The 18,182-nt window shown below is 52.5% G+C and overlaps 2 protein-coding genes across 2 annotated transcripts; both read right to left on the bottom strand.

Moving 5' to 3' along the window:
* Window positions 1-4,832: 4,832 nt before the first annotated feature.
* DECR2 (2,4-dienoyl-CoA reductase 2) lies at window positions 4,833-14,170 on the bottom strand. The gene is made up of 10 exons (XM_049904990.1): window positions 14,110-14,170; window positions 13,752-13,954; window positions 13,422-13,695; window positions 12,847-12,937; window positions 11,501-11,552; window positions 10,869-11,004; window positions 9,833-9,954; window positions 9,666-9,762; window positions 9,433-9,537; window positions 4,833-9,082 (listed from the first exon to the last, which is right to left on the bottom strand). The coding sequence occupies exons 1-10, from the start codon at window positions 14,168-14,170 to the stop codon at window positions 8,868-8,870; spliced, it is 1,356 nt and encodes a 451-aa protein (XP_049760947.1). The 3' UTR covers window positions 4,833-8,867.
* Window positions 14,171-14,936: 766 nt separating this feature from the next.
* NME4 (NME/NM23 nucleoside diphosphate kinase 4) lies at window positions 14,937-16,353 on the bottom strand. Its single transcript, XM_049904704.1, has 4 exons — window positions 16,315-16,353; window positions 16,120-16,212; window positions 15,898-16,010; window positions 14,937-15,077 (listed from the first exon to the last, which is right to left on the bottom strand). The coding sequence occupies exons 1-4, from the start codon at window positions 16,336-16,338 to the stop codon at window positions 14,954-14,956; spliced, it is 354 nt and encodes a 117-aa protein (XP_049760661.1). The 5' UTR covers window positions 16,339-16,353; the 3' UTR covers window positions 14,937-14,953.
* Window positions 16,354-18,182: the final 1,829 nt, after the last annotated feature.

The following is an 18,182-nucleotide window of genomic DNA, read 5'->3' as shown; positions in this document are numbered from 1 at the left end:
GCGGCGCGGGCGGGGGCGCCCGGGCTGCTCCGGCTGGCGCTCGGGCCCTGCTCCACCCTCGCCCATCTTCGCGCCGCGCCTCAGCTGCCCTCGGCCTGGCGGCGCGGTGGACGCGGGCCCATGGCTGCAGCGGCCCGAGGAGGCCGCGGAGGGGTCGAGGCGGGAGGGCAGCGCGGTACCGGAGGAGATCGAGGAGGAGCCAAAGCGCCTGAACAAGCTGAAATGCCAAGTGAGCCGACTCGGCCGCCGGGGCCCCTGGCCCCGCCCCCGCCTGAATGACGTCAGAACGCCTCGGCGTCTGCAGACCCCGCCCCTCCCAGGCCATATAGAAGAAAGTCGGCGCCAGGTTCCGGTCGGAGGTGCTGCTGCTGGCCCTGGGTGGTAACCGACAGTCTTGGTTGAGACCTGTAGCTTAGCCGTCTGCCTGTGGGTACCCTCCCTCGCTCCCTGCATCCTCGAAGTTTGGGCATGCGAGGGCCCCAGCGGGCGCGACGGCGACCTACGCACCCATCAGATAAATGTCGCCAAGGGGCAAGCGAAAAGCCCAAACTGTGCACATGTCACAAAGGAGCCAAGCCCTTCCTGCGTATGACGCGCGCACAGATTGATCAGCAAAGAGCAAAACCCAAACGGAATGGAGCGCACATTCCCTGAGGAAGCAGGTGTTCTTCAAGCAGGTGCCCGAGGTTGAGGGATGCCCCCGAGGTCACGCGCAGAGCGGTGGAGGTAGGCGTTCTTGCGGAAAGTGCGGCCCTTCCCACTCGGAACCGAAGGAACGCATCCAGAAGCAGCGAGACATTTGTTTCAACCTGTGGCAAAGGTTTTTAAAAACACGACGGCCAGAGTTACACTCGCGTCTCCATCACGCCTCCCGAGCGCTGTGTCTGTCTTGGTAATTGTCTGTTTTTCATGTGTCCCTGCCATCCTTGGGGAGCCAGGCACCCCTGGCAGGCATGGAACTGGAGACGTGCTGGTTAGGAGCAGGTGAGCTGTGAGGCCAGGCGGCGCTATATTTAGCCAGTGATGGAGTGTATCAGGGGAGATAATGAGCTCGTATTTTTATATACCGTGGGCACCGGCACCATATATGGTTTCGTATGTAGCTTTGGCAAGAGCCAAATGAAACCCAACCACGCTGTTTCTAAGTACATGCTTGAGGAGCAGTATGTTAATTAATGAATCATTTCCCATACAAAACCCCAGGGCACCAGATTTTGTGAGGCTGGCATTGGAAAAGGAAAAGAGAGGATTTCCTTCTCCCTCACCCCAAATATATTCTCATTTCCGTGTTCTAGCTGCAAGCTTTCATGTGGAAAATACTGGGTTCAAAGAAAAAGCCATCTCCAGTTAGGGCAAGAATTGGAAATTGGGCTGATGGGTCTCAGACACATTTTTCAGAGGCAGTTTTATTGACACATCATCCTTTATAAATAGGTGTGTTGGTGTGGGTGAGGTGACGCTTTCTATGTAAGATTCTGTCAGAGGGTAAGGCTGCTTGGGTGGACGGGCACTCCTCTGCGCTGCGCCTCCCTGGAAAATGTTGACTGCCTTACCCTCTGGTGTGCCCACAATGGCGACATCAAAAGCATGCATTTTCCTGCTTAGACTACCTAGAGAGAACTCTGTTCATGAAAAATTAAAAGCGGTAAGTTCCTGGTTATTCACTCAGATTCTAGTGGGTCCCCTTCATGGTCCATGTAAAATTTCAATCGAGAACATTCCAGCCCAGATTAAATGAGCCAGAAGCAATAGGAAGCCGCTTCTGCCGCCCTTTTGACAATGCCCTTCTCACGTTTATTTATATATTTAGAAAGGTAAAAAAGCACACAAGGCACCCTGGTGCTAATCAAAAGGTTAGTGGTTCAAACTCACCCAGCGACTCTGCTGGAGAAAGACATGGCCATCTGCTCCCTGTAAAGATTGCAGCCAAGAAAACCGTATGAGGCAGTTCTCTGTGTGGTCACACACAACAACACAACAAAAGGTACACAAAAGAGGAAGGGAGGGTGGGGTGCAGTGCACATCTGTTGGTTTTCAGAGCAGGTGAATTCCTGTGAAAAGCTCCCTCTGTAAAGCTTCACTTTTGAAAGGATGCTTGGGAGAAACACCTTTTGGGACTGGTTGGGCAGGTGGGTTTCCTTTATCCCTCTTCCCTGAGTGAACTTCGGCTTGTGGAGGAAGATGGGACCGATGAAACCAACCTGGGTGACTCAGCAGATTCCTGCTATGTGGCATAGGGAGGGGTAAAAGGGTCAGGAAACCTCAGGGCAAGCATGTCTCCCCAAGGGCCACTTCATCACCTGGTACTCAGTCACTGATAGGAGAGACAGAATCCTTTGTGTCCAGGAGAGGGTCAGGTTCAGAGGCCAGGCTCAATTCAATCACAGATTAATTTTTTTATGCACATTTTTTTTAAACTTGGAAGAAGTACACCGAAGTTATAGTAGACTCTGTATATGATTTTTTTGAGTCCCTAGGTGGCACAAATACTTAAGCACTATGCTGCTAACCAAAAGATTGGCAGTTTGAACCTACACAGAGGTGCCTCAGAAGAAAGGCCTGGTGATCTACTTCCAAAAGGTCATAGCCATGAAAACCCCATGGAGCAGCTCTACTCAAACACATGGGGTCATCATGAGTAAGGATCGATTTGATGGCAACTGGTTTGGTTATATATGATTTTCCACATTTTTGACAGTCAGATTAATATAAAATGCTATCTCCTTTTATTTGCACTTATCTTAATGCTAGTGCAGTTGAGCATTTATTTATTTATTGACCAACTCAGGTTCCACCTCTTCAAACTGCCCACTTGTATCCCTTGCTTGTTTTTCTATTGGGTTTTCTGAACTTCCTTAAAATCCCTTATCAGTTTTAGATGTTGCAAGTATCATCTCCATCCATGAACTCTGTGGGGGCCCTCTGTTAACAGAAATCTTTAATTTTGAGTGGTCAAATCCATCATTCCTCGAGCCTCCAGAGAGAGCATGGCCCTGCCGACACCTTGATTTCGGACTTCTGGCCCCCAACCTATGAGAGGATAAATTTCAATTGTTTTAAGCCACCGAGTTTGTGGTGATTTGTTACAGCACCCCTCAGAAAATAATATAGGAGCTGAAATAGCCAAAACAACCTTGAAACACAAGGGAAAAGTTAGAGGAATTAAACTGTCTGATTTTTAAGACTCATTGTAAAGCTAAAGTAATCAAAACAGCATGTTACTGGAGGAAAGATAGACATAGAGATTAATGGAACAGAATAGAGTCCAAGTACCAACACAATTCCAGGAGGAAAGAATAATTTTTTTAAAAGCAGTGCTGTTACAACTGGATATCCAGATGCAAGAAAAGTGAATTTAGTCCCTGTCATAGATTGAATTATGTCCCCCAAAAAATGTGTGTATCAACTTGGTTAGGCCATGATCCCCAGTATTGTGTGGTTTTCCTCCATTTTGTGATTGTAATTTTACCTTAAAGAGGATTAGGGTGGGATTGTAACAACCTTACCCAGGTCACAGCCCTGATCCAATGTAAACGGAGTTTCCCTGAGGCATGGCCTGCACCACCTTTTATCTCTTAAGAGATAAAAATGAAAGGGAAGCAAAGGGGTGGGGGGCCTCATACCACCAAGAAACCAGTGCACGTCCTTTGGAGCAGAGCCTGTCCTTTGGACCTGGGGTCCCTGCATGGAAAAGCTCCTACTCCAGAGGAACATTGATGAGAAGGCTGACAGAGAGAGAAAGCCTTCCCCTGGAGCTGGCGCCCTGAATTTGGGCTTTTAGCCTCCTTTACTGTGAAGAAGTAAATTTCTCTTTATTAAAACCATCTACTTGTGGTGCTTCCGTTATAGCAGCACTAGATAACTAAGACAGTCCCCTACCTCACCCTATAAAAGTTAGCTCAAGATGGATAATAGATTTAAATGTAAGAACTAAAACTATAAAACACCTTAGGAAAAGCACAGGAGAAAATCTTAGTGACTTTGAGTTTGGCAAAGATTTCTTAAATAAGGCAAAAACATGAACTATTAAAGAAAAAAATGGATAAATTGGACTTCATCAAAATTTAAAACTCAAGATGTACCTTTTCAAAAGATACTGTTACAAAAATGAAAAGACAAGCCAAGGACTGGAAAAAACTTTTTGAAAACATATATACAACAACTTGTAACTAGAATATGTAAGGAACTTCTGCAACTCAAAAAGACAAACAACCCAGTTTAAAAATGGGTAAAAGATTTAAACAGATACTTCACCAAAAAAGATATATGGATGGCAAATAACCACATGAAAAGATGTTCAACATCATTAGTCATTAAGGAAAATCAAATTAAACCCACAATGAGCTATTGTTTCACACCCACCAGAATGGCTAAAATTAAAAAGACTGATGATACCAAGTGTTGGCAATGATGTGGAGGAACTGGAACTTTCATACACTGCTGATAGGGATATAAAATGGCACCACTTTGGAAAACATTCTGGGAGTTTCTTCAAAAGTTAAATACACAACTTCCATATGATCCAACCATACCAGCCCTACAAAGATTTGTACATAAATCCTCATACCAGCTATATTTTTAATAGCCGAAACCTAAGAACAACCCAAATACTCATCAACAGGTAAATGGATAAACTGTGGTACATCCATACCATGGAATACCACTCAGCAATAAAAAGGTATGAGCTACTGATATACACAACATGTATGAATCTCAAAATAACGCTCAGTAGAAGCAGCTAGGCAAAAAAGAGTGCATACTGTATGATTCCATTTATTTAAAATTCTAGGAAATGCAAACTCACCTATGGTGACAGCAGATCAATAGTTGCTTGGCAATAGAGGGGTGGGGTGGGAGGGAGGGGTTACAAAGGGGCAGGAGGAAGGATTTGCTGGTGATATGTACGTTCATTATCTTGATTGTGGTGATGGGTTCACAGGTGTAGGCATGTCAAAACTCATCAAACTAACCACTTCACATACATGCAGTTTATTGTATGTTAATTATACTTTAATAAAACCCAAACCCATTGCCATCAATCCCGATTCATGGCGACCCCGTGTGTTACAGAGTGGAACTGCTCCACAGGGTTTTCTTGGCTATAATCTTTATGGAAGCAGATTGCCAGGCCTTTCTTCCGTGGTCCCACTGGGTGGGTTTGAACCGCCAACCTTTAGGTTAGTAATTTAGCACAAACCATTTGTGCCACTCAGGGACCTTCTACTTCAATAAAGCTAATAAAAAAAAACTGCCTGCCAAATATTTTTAATTTACAATTTTGAAAACTAGATTAACATTTTGTATTCAGCAAATCAGCTTACAGACAAAGTCAATTTTAAGTCTAGGTCACATTCTCCCCTATAATACTCCAGCATTTGTGACTATAGTTACCCACTCGTGTTTACTGAGATTTTATTCAGTAGGGAAAGATTTTTTTTCCTCACCTTCAAATTTGGTAAAGTGCCTTTCTTAGAGTTAAAATGGAACATCAGTTTGTAAGAACAGTTTAATCCTCCTGACTCAGCCTGAGGTTTTGATGATTTTAACATTTCTCTCTGAAATCACTAACACCTTCCTGCGATGACAAAGCAGCTACAGTGGACAAGTCCTCACCACACCTAGGGCTCTTTGTTGTTTATATTCTGGCTCCAATCTTGCCTCCCCCTTGACCAGAATCACAGATTGGGGAAGGCACTGAGGTTTGTACAAGATTCAGAACTTCCTTTTTTAGCCACAGGTTACATTTCCCAAAGAGGTGCTGATCTAGTTCACATCATTCCCCTTTCCTTTGGGTGAAACTGTCTGGGTTACATGAGATGGTGGAAGAGTTACAAGTTAATTCTGTATTTTTTGACAAAATATTTATCATTTCTTCTTCTTTAAGATACCTCCTGGGTCCCATCTTATAGAGATGCTCTGGCATACAGATGTGATGGGGCACGCTCCCCTCAAATTGGAGATAAAGTTATTCTCTGAGAGGTCAATTAGTGGAATCGTGTGTACCAATTAAATTTGTCACCGAAGAGATCACCCAAGAGATAATCAGTAATAAATGACCAAGAGTCTGGAAGCCTGCACCCATCTAACAAGGCAGTGTAGTCTAATCTCAGAACGCTAACTAGAGCCTAGTGGTAAATATGAAATGCAGTGCTTCGCTGTGTGCAGAGGTGGGAAGCACTAGTTATTTCATAGAAGGGCCCCAGTTAGCACGGAGCAAGGAAAAGGGAGGTCTGTAGAAGGGCCCAGACCACCGTGGTCCGCAGGAGAGAGGAGCCGGCTAGGCAGAGTCCTTTGCCTCTTGGGTCTCCTGTGTCCCCACTGGAGTGGCCCAGCCCTGACAGGTACACAGCATACTGGCTAGGAAGGAAAGGGAAAGAAAAAGGGAGATGGGGTGGACAAGTCCAAGAGGGACACATGGGGAATGACCCCAGTGCCCAAGGGAGCCACACAGTAAGAGTCAAGCATTTGGGAAACGGGCATTAGTGCTGGGAACCCTGACCTCCAGGCCTTTCAGGGGTGACACAGGACAAAGCAACTACCACAGGAGCCATAGCCACATTTTATCAAGTTACCTTGGGAATGGGAGAAGTCAGAGAGAAGCTCCCCCAAATTAACACTTTATTTCTTGCCATTTAAAGGATTCCTTTGCTTTCTGGTTGCTGCTGCAGCCTTGCATATCATTTAACACATAAGCAATAACCTGCACGGCTCATGACAGGGTAGGGATCCAGTAAGTGGGGGTGTGTCTGTTTGTTCTCCCAACCATATGGCTTTGAGTGCCCTCCGAGTTGGGCAGAGTGCCAAGTGCTGGGACACAGCTCAAAGCAAAACAAAGCTCTGCCTCGAGGGGCCCCCACACAGATCAACATGACGCCAGTGTAGAGACAGTGCCCAAAAGAGAGGACTAGAGTCAGGTGGCAGCAGGGCTAGGACCCTGAGGGAGACCTTGGACTGTGGTCAGGGGAGGGCCTCCCGGAAGGCTCCCCTGATTCCACTACGCCTAGTGGAAGAGGAGTCCCAGAGCAGGCCGTAGAGTATGCCACACTTTGCTTGTAAAGTGTGTGTGTGCCCTCAGCGCGGTGCGGACGGGGGGTGGGGGGGCTGGCAGGCCACACCCCAGATGGTAGCCTTTCCGTGGTTTGTAGCCCTCTGGCCAGCATTTTTCTCTTTTTTTTTTAATTGCAGTAAAAGTGTATATATAACAAAACATTTGCCAATTCAACCATTTTTTACATGTATAATTTAGTGACACTGATTACATTCATCATGTTGTGCAACCATCACCAATGCCCATTTCCAAATTATTCCACCACCCTTAACAGAAACTCAGAGCCCCTAAGCTAAGACTCCCGTCTCCCTCCCTCCTGCCCCTGGCCACCACTAATAAACTTCGGTCTCTATACAGTTGCCTATTTCATATTAGTGTGATCGTACAGTATTTGTCCTTTCGTCTGGCTTTGTTCCCTCAGCATGTTTTCAAGGTTGTCCACGCTGTAGCATGAATCACAGCTTCATTTCCCTTAATGACTGGGTACTGTTCTATTGTATGTATGTACCACATTTGTTTATCCATTCATCGTTAATAGACATTTAGGTTGTTTCCACCTTTTGGCTGTTGTGAACAGCGCTGCAGTGAACACTGGTATGCTGGCGGGTGTTTTTACGTAGTTGTAAGGAACAGAAGTGAAACAGCCTCACCCCCATCAAAGGGAGAACTCAGAGCTGGCTCTTCATGGCAGGACCTAAAAAATCATCTTCCACAGCTAAAGTTTCATATAACATTCTGACTAGGGCTCAACTATAAAATTATCTTTCTTTTCAGAGAACCTGGCATTTTCTATATTTTTGAAATAGTTATGGTGTTTTTGTAGGAAGTTTTAGAGATTGCAAATATGAGAGGGGCAAGAAAGTAAAACCAAGAACGTGCCAGACTCCCTTTTCCTCCATCCAGGACAGGGTGGGAGCCACCATGAGCGTACATTGGATGAGGGCAGAGCCACCGGAGCTGGGCAGGGTGGTCAAATGAGACAGCTTCAGCTGCAGGGAGAAATGGGCAGGGCACTCCAGCTACTTGGTCTCATCCCCTCTTTCTCAAATGGTGACCCCACCCCCCACCCCACGGGCTCTAGTCAGACACTCTGTGGGCAGTCAGCGGGCAGCAGCCAGGCTGGGAAGGGGAGAGGTGTGCAGGGAGGGAGACTGGGACAGCAAGGTCCCAAGGAAGGGGCCAGTCCCTGCTCCAGATGCTAGCTGTGGTTGTCTGACTCTGTACTTCTGGACTGCACACTCGCAGCTTTGCTCTGCACCAGCTGGGGTATTAGGGGTGGAGCTGTGGGAGGCAGCACGCCAGGAATTCAGAGCAGGTGAGGAGGGTGACCCTCGGCTGCTTCCCAGTGGAAATGCTGGCAGGGGCCAAGGTTACAGGACAGCCTGGGGGCCCCATGCACCTGTGTAGGCTGAGTTCAGACAAGCCACACTAGAATGGGAGGAGGGCAGGGCAGAGACCTCCCAGAGGGTCACTGCCGGGGCTCCAGAGGGATTCTGCAGCTGCTGTAGGTGAGCATGCTGTCTCCTCACCACAAAGGCTCCAATGGGCCCTGAGGTCTGTGGTGTCCACTCTGGCAGGTTGGGCCCCTCCCATGCCACCCACCTGCCCAAGAAGACCCTTCTGGCGGCATCCCATATACTGCCTGATCCCTGGGGTGGTAGAAACTCGAGATTACCTGAGAACAAAACCAGAAACATGCCCAGTGATAAGACTGTATTTGTGCCCAGCACCAGCCATGTGGACAGTCAGAGAAGGCTACCACGGGGGGCACAGGAAGGCCAAAGACAGGGGACCCCAGAAGGCGGGAGAAATAAGTCACCTAGAGCTTTGTGGGGAAGAATGGAAACCCCACCAGAATCTCCGTGTTGTTGGGGGAGGTCAGCCACATGCCACCATTGGCAACCAGCACAGCTCCTGTCACGAAGGATGCTGCAGGGCTGGCCAGGAAAAGCGCACTATGGGCAATCATCTTGTTCCCTGCCCTCTGCAGGGGGCTCCTGAGGAAGTGTAGGATCCTGCTGGCCTGGGGGCCACCTGGAGGGCAGCAGGCCCAGGGCACAGGCAAGAACGTGCCCACCCGCCCTCTTCTGTGAGCCCCAGGACCCCGTGGCCCTCTTCCCCTGGCCAGCTTTTTCCCTAATGGAGGGGCATCTGCTAACATCACTGGGGCCTGGCAGAGCAGGAACAAGCCAAGTCAAGAGTAACAATGGGGCCTTTCGGTCCACACGCTGCCGAGGTTCTAGAAGAGTCCATGGGCCATGTCACTACCCACCTGCCGGAGCAGTTGCCCCAAGTCCAGCTGAGGACTGTCCCTTAGACCAACACTCATCACCAGACCGTGGGAGGGGAGCCCCGCTGAGGGTCTGGGCTCCCTGAAAGCTTACCCAGCTGCTGGAAGCCCTTGGTGCCACTGATAAGGCCGGGGGCCAAAATGTTGACACGGATGTTCCCGTGTCCCCACTCCACAGCCAGGTGGCACATCATGGCATCTGCATGGGAACACAGCCAGTGTAAGGGGCGTCTACAGAGCCATTCTGCCTTTTGGGGAGCCAGGATGTACATGGGGGCCCAGTTCTACCCTGAAACCATGGTCCCAGGATGGTAGGAATGGCCATACCCATGGCAGCCTTGGCAGCGCCTGCATGTATGAGGAGCACCTGCCCCCAGCTGCCCAGGGTCGCAGTGATGTTCACGATCACCCCTCCGTGATCCCGCAACACAGGGGAGGGGGTCAGTGAGTGGGTGGCCTGAGGAGGGGGCCGTGGCCTGCGGGACACCCACCTGGAAGAACTTTTCATAGAGCACATGGGACACGTTGAAGATGCCAGCAGCGTCGATGTCCAGCACGGTCTTGAAGGCGTTGAAGGACAGGGTGCTGGCAGGGCACGGGAAGTTTCCAGCCGCACCTACAGGGCAAGAGGGGACAGCTGGCGACGCTGACCCGGAAAGGGGGGGCAGAATGTGGGGAGTGGCCCTGGGGAAGGCACTGGGTCAGTGATGGGGCGGACCCTCATGTACCCCAAGAGAGTTTGGGCAAACTCCAGAATGACAGAAGCAAGACAGGATGTTTTCAAAGGATAATTTCAGCCAAGAGTGAACCTTAACAAACTATGGACTAGACACCCTACGACAGAGGTGAACCTGAAAATATCATGCTGAGTGAAATAAGTCAGACACAAAAAGGTAAGTATTGTATGATCCCAAAAAACGAACCCACCACTGTAGAGTTGATGCCAAATCATAGCAATTCTATGGGACAGAGTAGACTGCTCCATAGTTTCCAAAGCTGTAATCTTCACAGAAGCAGACTGCCGCATCTTTTTCATGTGTAGTGGCTGGTGGGGTTGAACTGCTGACTTTTTAGTTAGCAACCCACCACTTAACCATTGCACTACCAGGGCTCCTACTAAGACAATAAAGCCTATTAATTATCACTGGAGCTCTGGTGGTGCAGTAGTTAAGAGCTACAGCTGCTAACCAAAAGGTTGGCAGTTTAAATCCACCAGCCGCTTCTTGAAAAACCTGTGGGGCAGTTCTACTCTGTCCTATAGGGTTGCTATGAGTCCCAATCGACTGAATGGAAACAGGTTTGGATTTTTTTTATTATTATCATTTTTTCAAAGGGAGCTTTAGGACCTGAGGTGTCTGTGACTCTGTGAACGGCCACTCCAGCCACATTCGCCATGGGGACAGAGCTGGGTCTTGGCCTCAGACCCCTGGGCTCCAGCAAGGTTCCACCACGGGGACCCCTGTCCCAGGGCCTGCGAAGGGGAGGCCTGGGATTGCCTACCAGTCAGAAGTCCCGCGCTCATGAACTCACCATTAACGAGAATGTCCATTTTCCCAAACTCCCTCAGCACCTCATCCACTGCGACTATGATGGTTGGGGGATCTTGGACATCCAGAGAGAGAGGGAGGCACCACTGGCCCTTGGCTGCAACCAGCTTCTTGGAAGCCTAGAAACCGAATAGCAAGGGAGATGTGGGCAGTGGGCAGTGCTTAGGCCCGAGGAACGTCGCTGTGGGCCTTACTCCAGGCAATGAGCCCTTGTTCTGCTGGGAAGCCAACTTTGCTGCTGGACCACACTCTGGGGAGGTGCAGTCTGTAGGCTGCTGCCCCAGGCCTACGATCCCGGCCGACATTTCTGCATCACTCCACATTGTCTCCCCACCTGCCCTGTCCCCAAGTCCCTTCCAAGCCTTTTGCACCAGTCACAGCAGATGCAGCTGACTCCCCAACCCTGCTCAGACAGCCCGCAAGCAGCTACCCCCCCCAGTGGGTGGGACACGTGGGCCACCACCTAACCCCCCAGTTCAGAGATCTCTAGGAGCTACTCCACCAACAACACAGGGCCCCTAGGGACCAAGGGTGCTGGGAAGCCATGTCCACTGAAGCCACCTCTAGGCCTCAGGACTCTCCAGACCAGGCTCTGGTCCGAGGAGGTGCCCTCACCGTTGACACTCTCGGCAGGCTCCTGCTGGCGATGACCATGTGGCAGCTATGCCTATGAAACCAGGGGGCAGATGTGAGAGCGGCCAGGCATGCAGGACACACTGAGGACAGCCTGCCCATTGTTTGAAGTGGAGCACCCTCCTGGAAAGGTTTCTCAGGCTGCTCCACCAGCCCAGGGCAAGGGGCAAAGGGCTGATCAACTGTGGTGGGTGCTGTCACCCAGGGGGTTCCCAGACCACCCAGGGATGCAGGCGTACCCCAAACGCCCCCGGCAGTGAAGCAGCATGGGCCTGCTGGTCACCCCTGCTTGGCCCCACATGCCCTGGCCCCCTACCTCTGAAGGACTCAGCCTCACAGTAATCATAGCACTGCCACCTGTTACACAAACCCAGTAAACCAAACCCAGTGCCGTTGAGTCGACTCCAACTCAGAGTGATCCTATAGGGCAGAGTAGAACTGCCCCATAGAGTTTCCCAAGGAGCGCCTGGCCGATTTGAACTGCCAACCTTTTGGTTAGCAGCTGTAGCTCTCAACCACTCACTATGCCACCAGGGTTTCCCCTGCTAAACAGGTTCCCTGAAATCTACAAGATCCAGTCTAACCCTTGAAAGAGCTGAGGACACTGGTCATGCTGCTCAAGAAAGCCACCAGCTTGTAAGGCGAGTTCCTGGGTTGGGTCAGCCCCAAGGCCTCTTTCCCATAGGACTCACCTCTCTAGTATGAAAAGTGGGGGCTTAGGGGACACTGGGGTGGGGTCCCCAGGGTATCAGCAGGCTCGCTCTCCCCCACCCCAGCCAAGCCTTGGGCATCTCCCCAGTTCATCCCAACTCCCCAAATGGGGATGGCAAGGTGCCACCCTGGGCCTGAGGCCCTGGGAGCCCCGCAGCAGAGGCACCTGGATCTGCTGGGCCCAGGGCTGCCCATGCCTAATTGCGCAAGAATCCTTTTCTGGTTTGATGCTTGCCAAGGTCTCTCCAAGGGCCGTCAAGGGGCATACACAAGACCAGCTCTCCACAAGTTGGGAAGAGCTCACAGGGAGCAGCAACCTCCCACTCTGAGGCAGCCCCAAAATGCCCACCCCTCCCCTCTTTGTGCAAAAATGAGTGCCGAGACTAAAGCCACACAGCCTGGACTAACGTGTAGAAGACCGGAGTCCTGCTCCCCCACCGTGGGCCTGCTCAGCACTTGACCTCCACCAGACTCTCTCAGGGGCACTGTGACCCTGTCTCTAGGTGGGGGGCAACAATGGGGTGATCCCACCACACACCAACATACTGCCCAGGGACCCCAGGATGGGGCGGAGCCAAAAAAGGGGCCAGGGTGGGGGTGGGCAGGGCAGTGCTCACCGCATAAAGACCTGAGCAATAAGGAAGCCAATCTCGGAGCCCCCGCCAATGATAAAGGCCACTTTGTCCCTAAAAGGAACAAAAACGGGGCTCTATACAGAGGTCCTCATTACCTGGGGGAGGAGGGCAGGCAGGTGCCCCTGGAGGACTCTGACCCAGCGTACTGGGCACTTTGAACTGCTGACAAGAAAGGTACATTATTTTTATGAGAAAATAAAACGCTGCTTTCTAAAGCCTGGCTCTGCTAGGCGTTCTGGGTCTCTGGATCCCTTCTGCCACCCACCTCTCACACAGCCCTCACCCCCGGGGTCCCCAACCCTGCGGCTCAAAGCCAGCTCTACCGCTACGGGCACGGAGCACCCGGGACTAACAGACTGCTCTCAACCGTGCAAAAGGTCATCAGGCCTCCTGGACTGATGCTCAGCTGAACCACAGTTGCTCAGCCCTTTGCCCCTTGCCCTGGGCTGTTCGCCCGGTGCAAGACCCTCACCCCGAGTTAACCGCATCACCGCAACACCTCTCCCGGTACTGGGCCCAGGGCGCACTAGCCCCTGCCCCCACGTGGCGCCCACCTGAGAAGAGGTGACAGTACTCGAGAAGACAATCGTCCTCATCGATGTCGGGCGGCGGCTGGCCATGCCCTCGATGCAGGCGGCGGGGACAGCGAGGACCCGGCTGGGGTCGGTTCACCAGCTTCTGCAGCACTGACAGGTGGCGTCCACCGGGATCCGCGCTCGGCTTTCCCCGCACGCCCCTCCTCTCCCCTTCCGCTAAGCCTCGCCTCAAATGCTCCGCCCCTCTACGCACTCCAGGCCGAACGCGTCCGCCACGCCCAACACGTCCCTGCTCCTACGGTCTTCCCCGGTACGCACACCCCCCCCACCCCCGCATCGCGGCCGCGCTGCCTTCTGGGACTGGAGGCGGGTTATGAGCGCAGGCGTATTGCGTCGTGGCAGGCCGTTTCTTCCGCGTCGGTGCAGAGGTGGCCGGACGACATGCACCTGCACGGCGTCCTTTTCAGGAGGATTTGTCGGCCGGGCACAGCGGACACTCGGCTTCCGGTTTAAGGGCGGCCGCCGCGGGCAGATCTGTGCCTTAAAACGCCTGGCTGGGGGCGCGCAGCAATCCACCGAGTTAAAGAGGGCAGAAAAGCATAAATGTGGTGGGTCTGTTGCGTAAATATGGTGGGTGGGGGAAAACCTAGAGCCCGAGGAAACAGAAAAACGAACGCCTTTCCCACGCGTTGCCAGACCCAAAAGGCACCTGCCCAGTGCCACCTCCCACAGTGGCCCTCCTTATGGTCATAAAGGTCACGGCCCTTCATCTCTCCCCTCCTATGGTGGATTAGGCAGCGGTCAATGCTTGGACACCCATCACCATGACACCAAAGGCTAGATTAAGTGACCTCACCAGGTATAACGTGTCCACAACCTGTGACAGGTGACCAGGTAGCTTCAGGACCCAGGGGTGAGGCGTGGGGTGTTAACTGGAAAAGGACGCCCAGCTGTTCCAGCCAGCCTCAGGAGGGGGACCAGTTACGGACTTCTGCCCTGGAGGTGGTTCCAGCTCCAAGCGGCCACACCCCCACCTGCCCCTCTCCCTCTGTAGCCTCCCTTCCCACATAGCCAGGCCAGATGGGGACCAGAACTGCTCCCCCCATTTCAAACTGGAGGTCTCTGGACCCCTGCCTGGCTCATGCACTCAACAAAGTTATGATCCCCTACTGGGAACGGGAGACAGTAAGTTTCATTTTTGCCCTCAAGGTGTTCACAACTGTCTGCCATAAGCAAATCAACCACACATACACAGCGCACATTGAATTTTGATGTCTCCCTTGAGGGAGTATAGGTCATACTACCCTCTTGAAAATACTCCAAAAGTTGTCCAGCACTTTGGTACAGAAAGGATTTGGTCTAATCTGGTGCTGGATTAGTACACAAAAAGGCACATAAAGTTGATGGCTCAAACACCTCGACCCATCTGGGGCAGAAGGTTGCCAGGGAGGTGGTTTGGAAAGGTGGGCAGAGAGCGTGGGTGTGGGCTGAGTCTTGTTGACAGAGGTAGTTGGTCCTGTCCATACAGGGGGGGACAAAAGCAGCTGGAGCCCTCAGGCTGGGAGGATACTGCTGTGGGGGCCCCGGTCCAGCCAGTCCACCAGCTCACTGCTCTGGAACCACAGCCCGATCTCCCTCTGAGCCCTCTCCACAGAGTCGCTGGTGTAGATGATGTTCCTGGGTCAGGGACAGAGTGCAAAGGTAAGGCTTCGGGGTGTTCCCCAGAGTTCCTGTGGCAGTCCAGGGAAGCAAGCTGAGTGTACAGAAAGGAAGGGAATAATGACAGCCAGCACCTATCTCAGGAGCCAAGAGTTGGAAAACTAGGTTCCAGCCTCTTACCATTACCTCTTGGGCCCAGCCACACACCCAGCTTCTCAGAGACTCATTTTCCCACCTACTGACCCATACCAGTTCCTCAGAGTGGCTGGGAAGATAGAATCAGGCAACAGCGGTGGCAGGGTACAGGTGCAACACAGAGGTACCCCCCCTTGTCTCCTGTGCCTGTGAAGAGCTTTGAAGGAACTGCATGGCAGACGTTAGGATTTCCCACCTCTGTAAAGCAGAGGATCAGCAAAAATGAGAGAAACCCTCAATGAGATGGACCACAAAGATGGCACAGGACCCGGCTGTTTCATTCTGTTATATATAAGGTCACTGTGGGTCAGGGCCAACACACTCAACAGCAGGAACAACAAAGGAGTCCCTGCGTTGTGTAAATGTTTAAGTGCCGGCTCAGCTGCTAATCGAAAGGTTGTATGTTTGAGCCCACCCCGAAATGCCTCAGAAGAAAGGCCTGGCAATCTACTTCTGAAATATCTGCCATTGAAAACCCTACAAGCACTGGCTTTACCGGTGGCCCAGCAAGATGCCAGGCCCCTTCTGCTCTCCCACTCACCCCAGGCCCCTCGACCGGCACCCAGGCCCCTCGACAGGGCAGACTGTCACCCCTCCTCACCCCTCCGCTGCTGTGTCCAAGCAGTGAGTGTTAGGCCCGTACCTGCTGATATGGATGCCGAAGTCTCCCCTGATGGTCCCTGGGGCGGCTTCAGCCGCATCTGTGTCTTCGATCATGGCCCTTGAGGTGTGGACCACGTTGTGGCCTTCCCAGACCTGCAACACCGAGATCAAGGAGTTAGGGAGAAGCGGATGCACCATGGGCTGGACCCAGGCTTGGGGGATGACATAGGACACATCTAGATGACCCTCAGGGCCCGCTCACCATGGCCACCATGGGGCCAGAACTCTTGTAGCTGATGAGGGCTGGGTAGAAGGGCTTCCTCTGAAGGTCATGGTAATGTTCAGCAAGGACACTCTCCCGCACCTGGGTAATACAGGAGGGGGAAGGGTGAGTGAGGGGGTGAGAGGTGCCTCTGGAGGCCCGCCAGCCCCCCCTGCCCCTGGCCCCCCAGGAGGCCTCTGGTACCTGCAGCATCTTCATCCTAATCAGCTTGAAGCCACGCCTCTCAAAGCACTGGGTCACGTCCCCCACCAGCCTCCGTTGCACCCCATCTGGCTTTACTGCCACCAGGGTCTACTCCTAGGTCCGGGAGGGCCGTCCTTTAGAAAGGGGGGTCACAGCTGTGTGGCCTTGGTCCCCTGTCCGCCCCCCACAACCCAGGCCTCAGTGTTTCTGCCTTTACCACAACAGCTCAGAGGTAGGAGTGCCCAAGTGGGGGACACCCAGGGCAGTGAGTCCCAGGGCTTCCAGCCCGCTGGGGGCCCTAGCATCCCTGGGGAAGGAATCTTGTAAAGAAAGGAGGCCAAAATGCAAAGAAGCAGGATCCCTGGCCTCACTCTGACTCCTATCCTTTAGGGTCGACAGAGAGACAAGCACACCAAGGGGGACCCAATATCCACACTCAGGGTTCCTGAGTGAAGGAAGGAGCTGCTGTGGCTTACAGGCCTGGGGCTCTTCCAGACCAGGAATGGCACGGGGGAGGGGCTGCACAACCTTGCCCCGAGCAGATGGGACCAGGTCGGGGAGAAGGGCTGCACCACCCTTCCCCAGAGAGGCTTCCATCTGGGCCCAGGCTGACACAGGCCCCCACGAAGCCCCTGAGGTGGACACTTGAGCTGGTGGCCTGCTACAGAGGAGGCCCTAGGTCGGACCACACCAGCCCTGGAGCCTGGTGTACCACCCTGGCCTAACTCTGCCTGAGGAAAGAGGACAGAGGGGTGTTGGGAGTGTTCCTCTGCTGAGGATGACCCTTGGGAGCGACACCTTCACTGTCCACTGTGGCTGTCTGGCCTCCGGCTTCCTTCTGCTCAGGGCACTTGGTAGCCAGGGAGGATAGGCCGAGGGAAAAGAGGCGGGAGCAGGGAGGAGAGAGTGGGGGCGGGTGCGGAGTCCTAGCCTGCGGCGGGGGTCACGGCCTAGCGTCTGCCCGCCCGGCCACAAGAGCACAAAGGCCGAGTGCCAGCCGCCCCTCTACAGCCTGGGGTGCCTACTTAACTGAGCTGTGGCACACGGGGCTCGGGCCCAGGGCCCACGAGCCGCACAACAGCCGCCGCAGCGCGGCGCACCCCAAAAAAGACCGCATGACCCCGGCCCACGAGCTGCTCCCCTGCGCGGTGGATCCGGCCCAGACCTGGACAGAGAGGCTGGTGGCAGGGCGCAGGGTTTGCGTCCCGCTCATCGGCGCCGGCCAGCCCAGGACCCCAACCCCGGGATCCTGGATCCCAGATCGGGGATCCCGACCTCAAGGCCTCCAGACACCACCCTGAACCCCATTCAATCGATCCCAGACTCCGGGATCCTGAACCAACCCGGCCCCTCTTTGAATCCAATCCCGGACACTGGACCCCCGCCCCACTCCACCTCATGGCCCCTGGCACTCCCTGGGCCCCTGCAAATGTTTAATATTGATTTCTGTTAAAACCAGAATAAATGAACATACTAATAAGGAATCTAGCCTGGGTTATGTGGGTCTTTATACCCAGGCAGTCAAAAAATGTCATTTTAAATATTTTTTATGGAAGAAGGGCCCGGCCTGCTAATGTTAAATCTTGTTATTTAATGTGTTGTGGTAAAATACACATAAGGTAGAATTTGCCATTTTAGCCATTCTTAAGTGTAGGATTCAGGGGCATTAATCACATTGGCCATGTTGTGTAACCATCACCACTATTTCCAAATTTTTTTATCACCCCAAACAGAAACTCTACCCATTAAGCAATAACTACATCATAACTGCCAAACCACTGAGAATCATGGCCCAGCCAGGTTAACACACACCTTAATGATCACATACTTCAACGTTCATTGCAGCATTATTCACGGTA

The sequence above is a fragment of the Elephas maximus genome, chromosome 12, assembly GCF_024166365.1.
Source record: "Elephas maximus indicus isolate mEleMax1 chromosome 12, mEleMax1 primary haplotype, whole genome shotgun sequence".
Lineage (NCBI taxonomy): Eukaryota > Metazoa > Chordata > Mammalia > Proboscidea > Elephantidae > Elephas > Elephas maximus.
This window is presented reverse-complemented; position numbering and strand designations above follow the sequence as displayed.

What these genes read in the sequence shown, in the direction of transcription:
- DECR2 (XM_049904990.1), bottom strand. Translation starts at nt 14,170, where the DNA reads ATGAAGGGCCGTGACCTTTATGACCATAAGGAGGGCCACTGTGGGAGG. An exon ending in CCCGCCTCCAGTCCCAGAAG is followed by an intron (nt 13,696 to 13,751) that starts GCAGCGCGGCCG and finishes GGAAGACCGTAG; the next exon opens with GAGCAGGGACGTGTTGGGCG. An exon ending in AATGGACATTCTCGTTAATG is followed by an intron (nt 9,955 to 10,868) that starts GTGAGTTCATGA and finishes CTTGCCCTGTAG; the next exon opens with GTGCGGCTGGAAACTTCCCG.
- NME4 (XM_049904704.1), bottom strand. Translation starts at nt 16,338, where the DNA reads ATGAAGATGCTGCAGGTACCAGAG. An exon ending in AGATGCTGCAGGTACCAGAG is followed by an intron (nt 16,213 to 16,314) that starts GCCTCCTGGGGG and finishes CAGGTGCGGGAG; the next exon opens with AGTGTCCTTGCTGAACATTA. An exon ending in TTCGGCATCCATATCAGCAG is followed by an intron (nt 15,078 to 15,897) that starts GTACGGGCCTAA and finishes TCCCTGACCCAG; the next exon opens with GAACATCATCTACACCAGCG.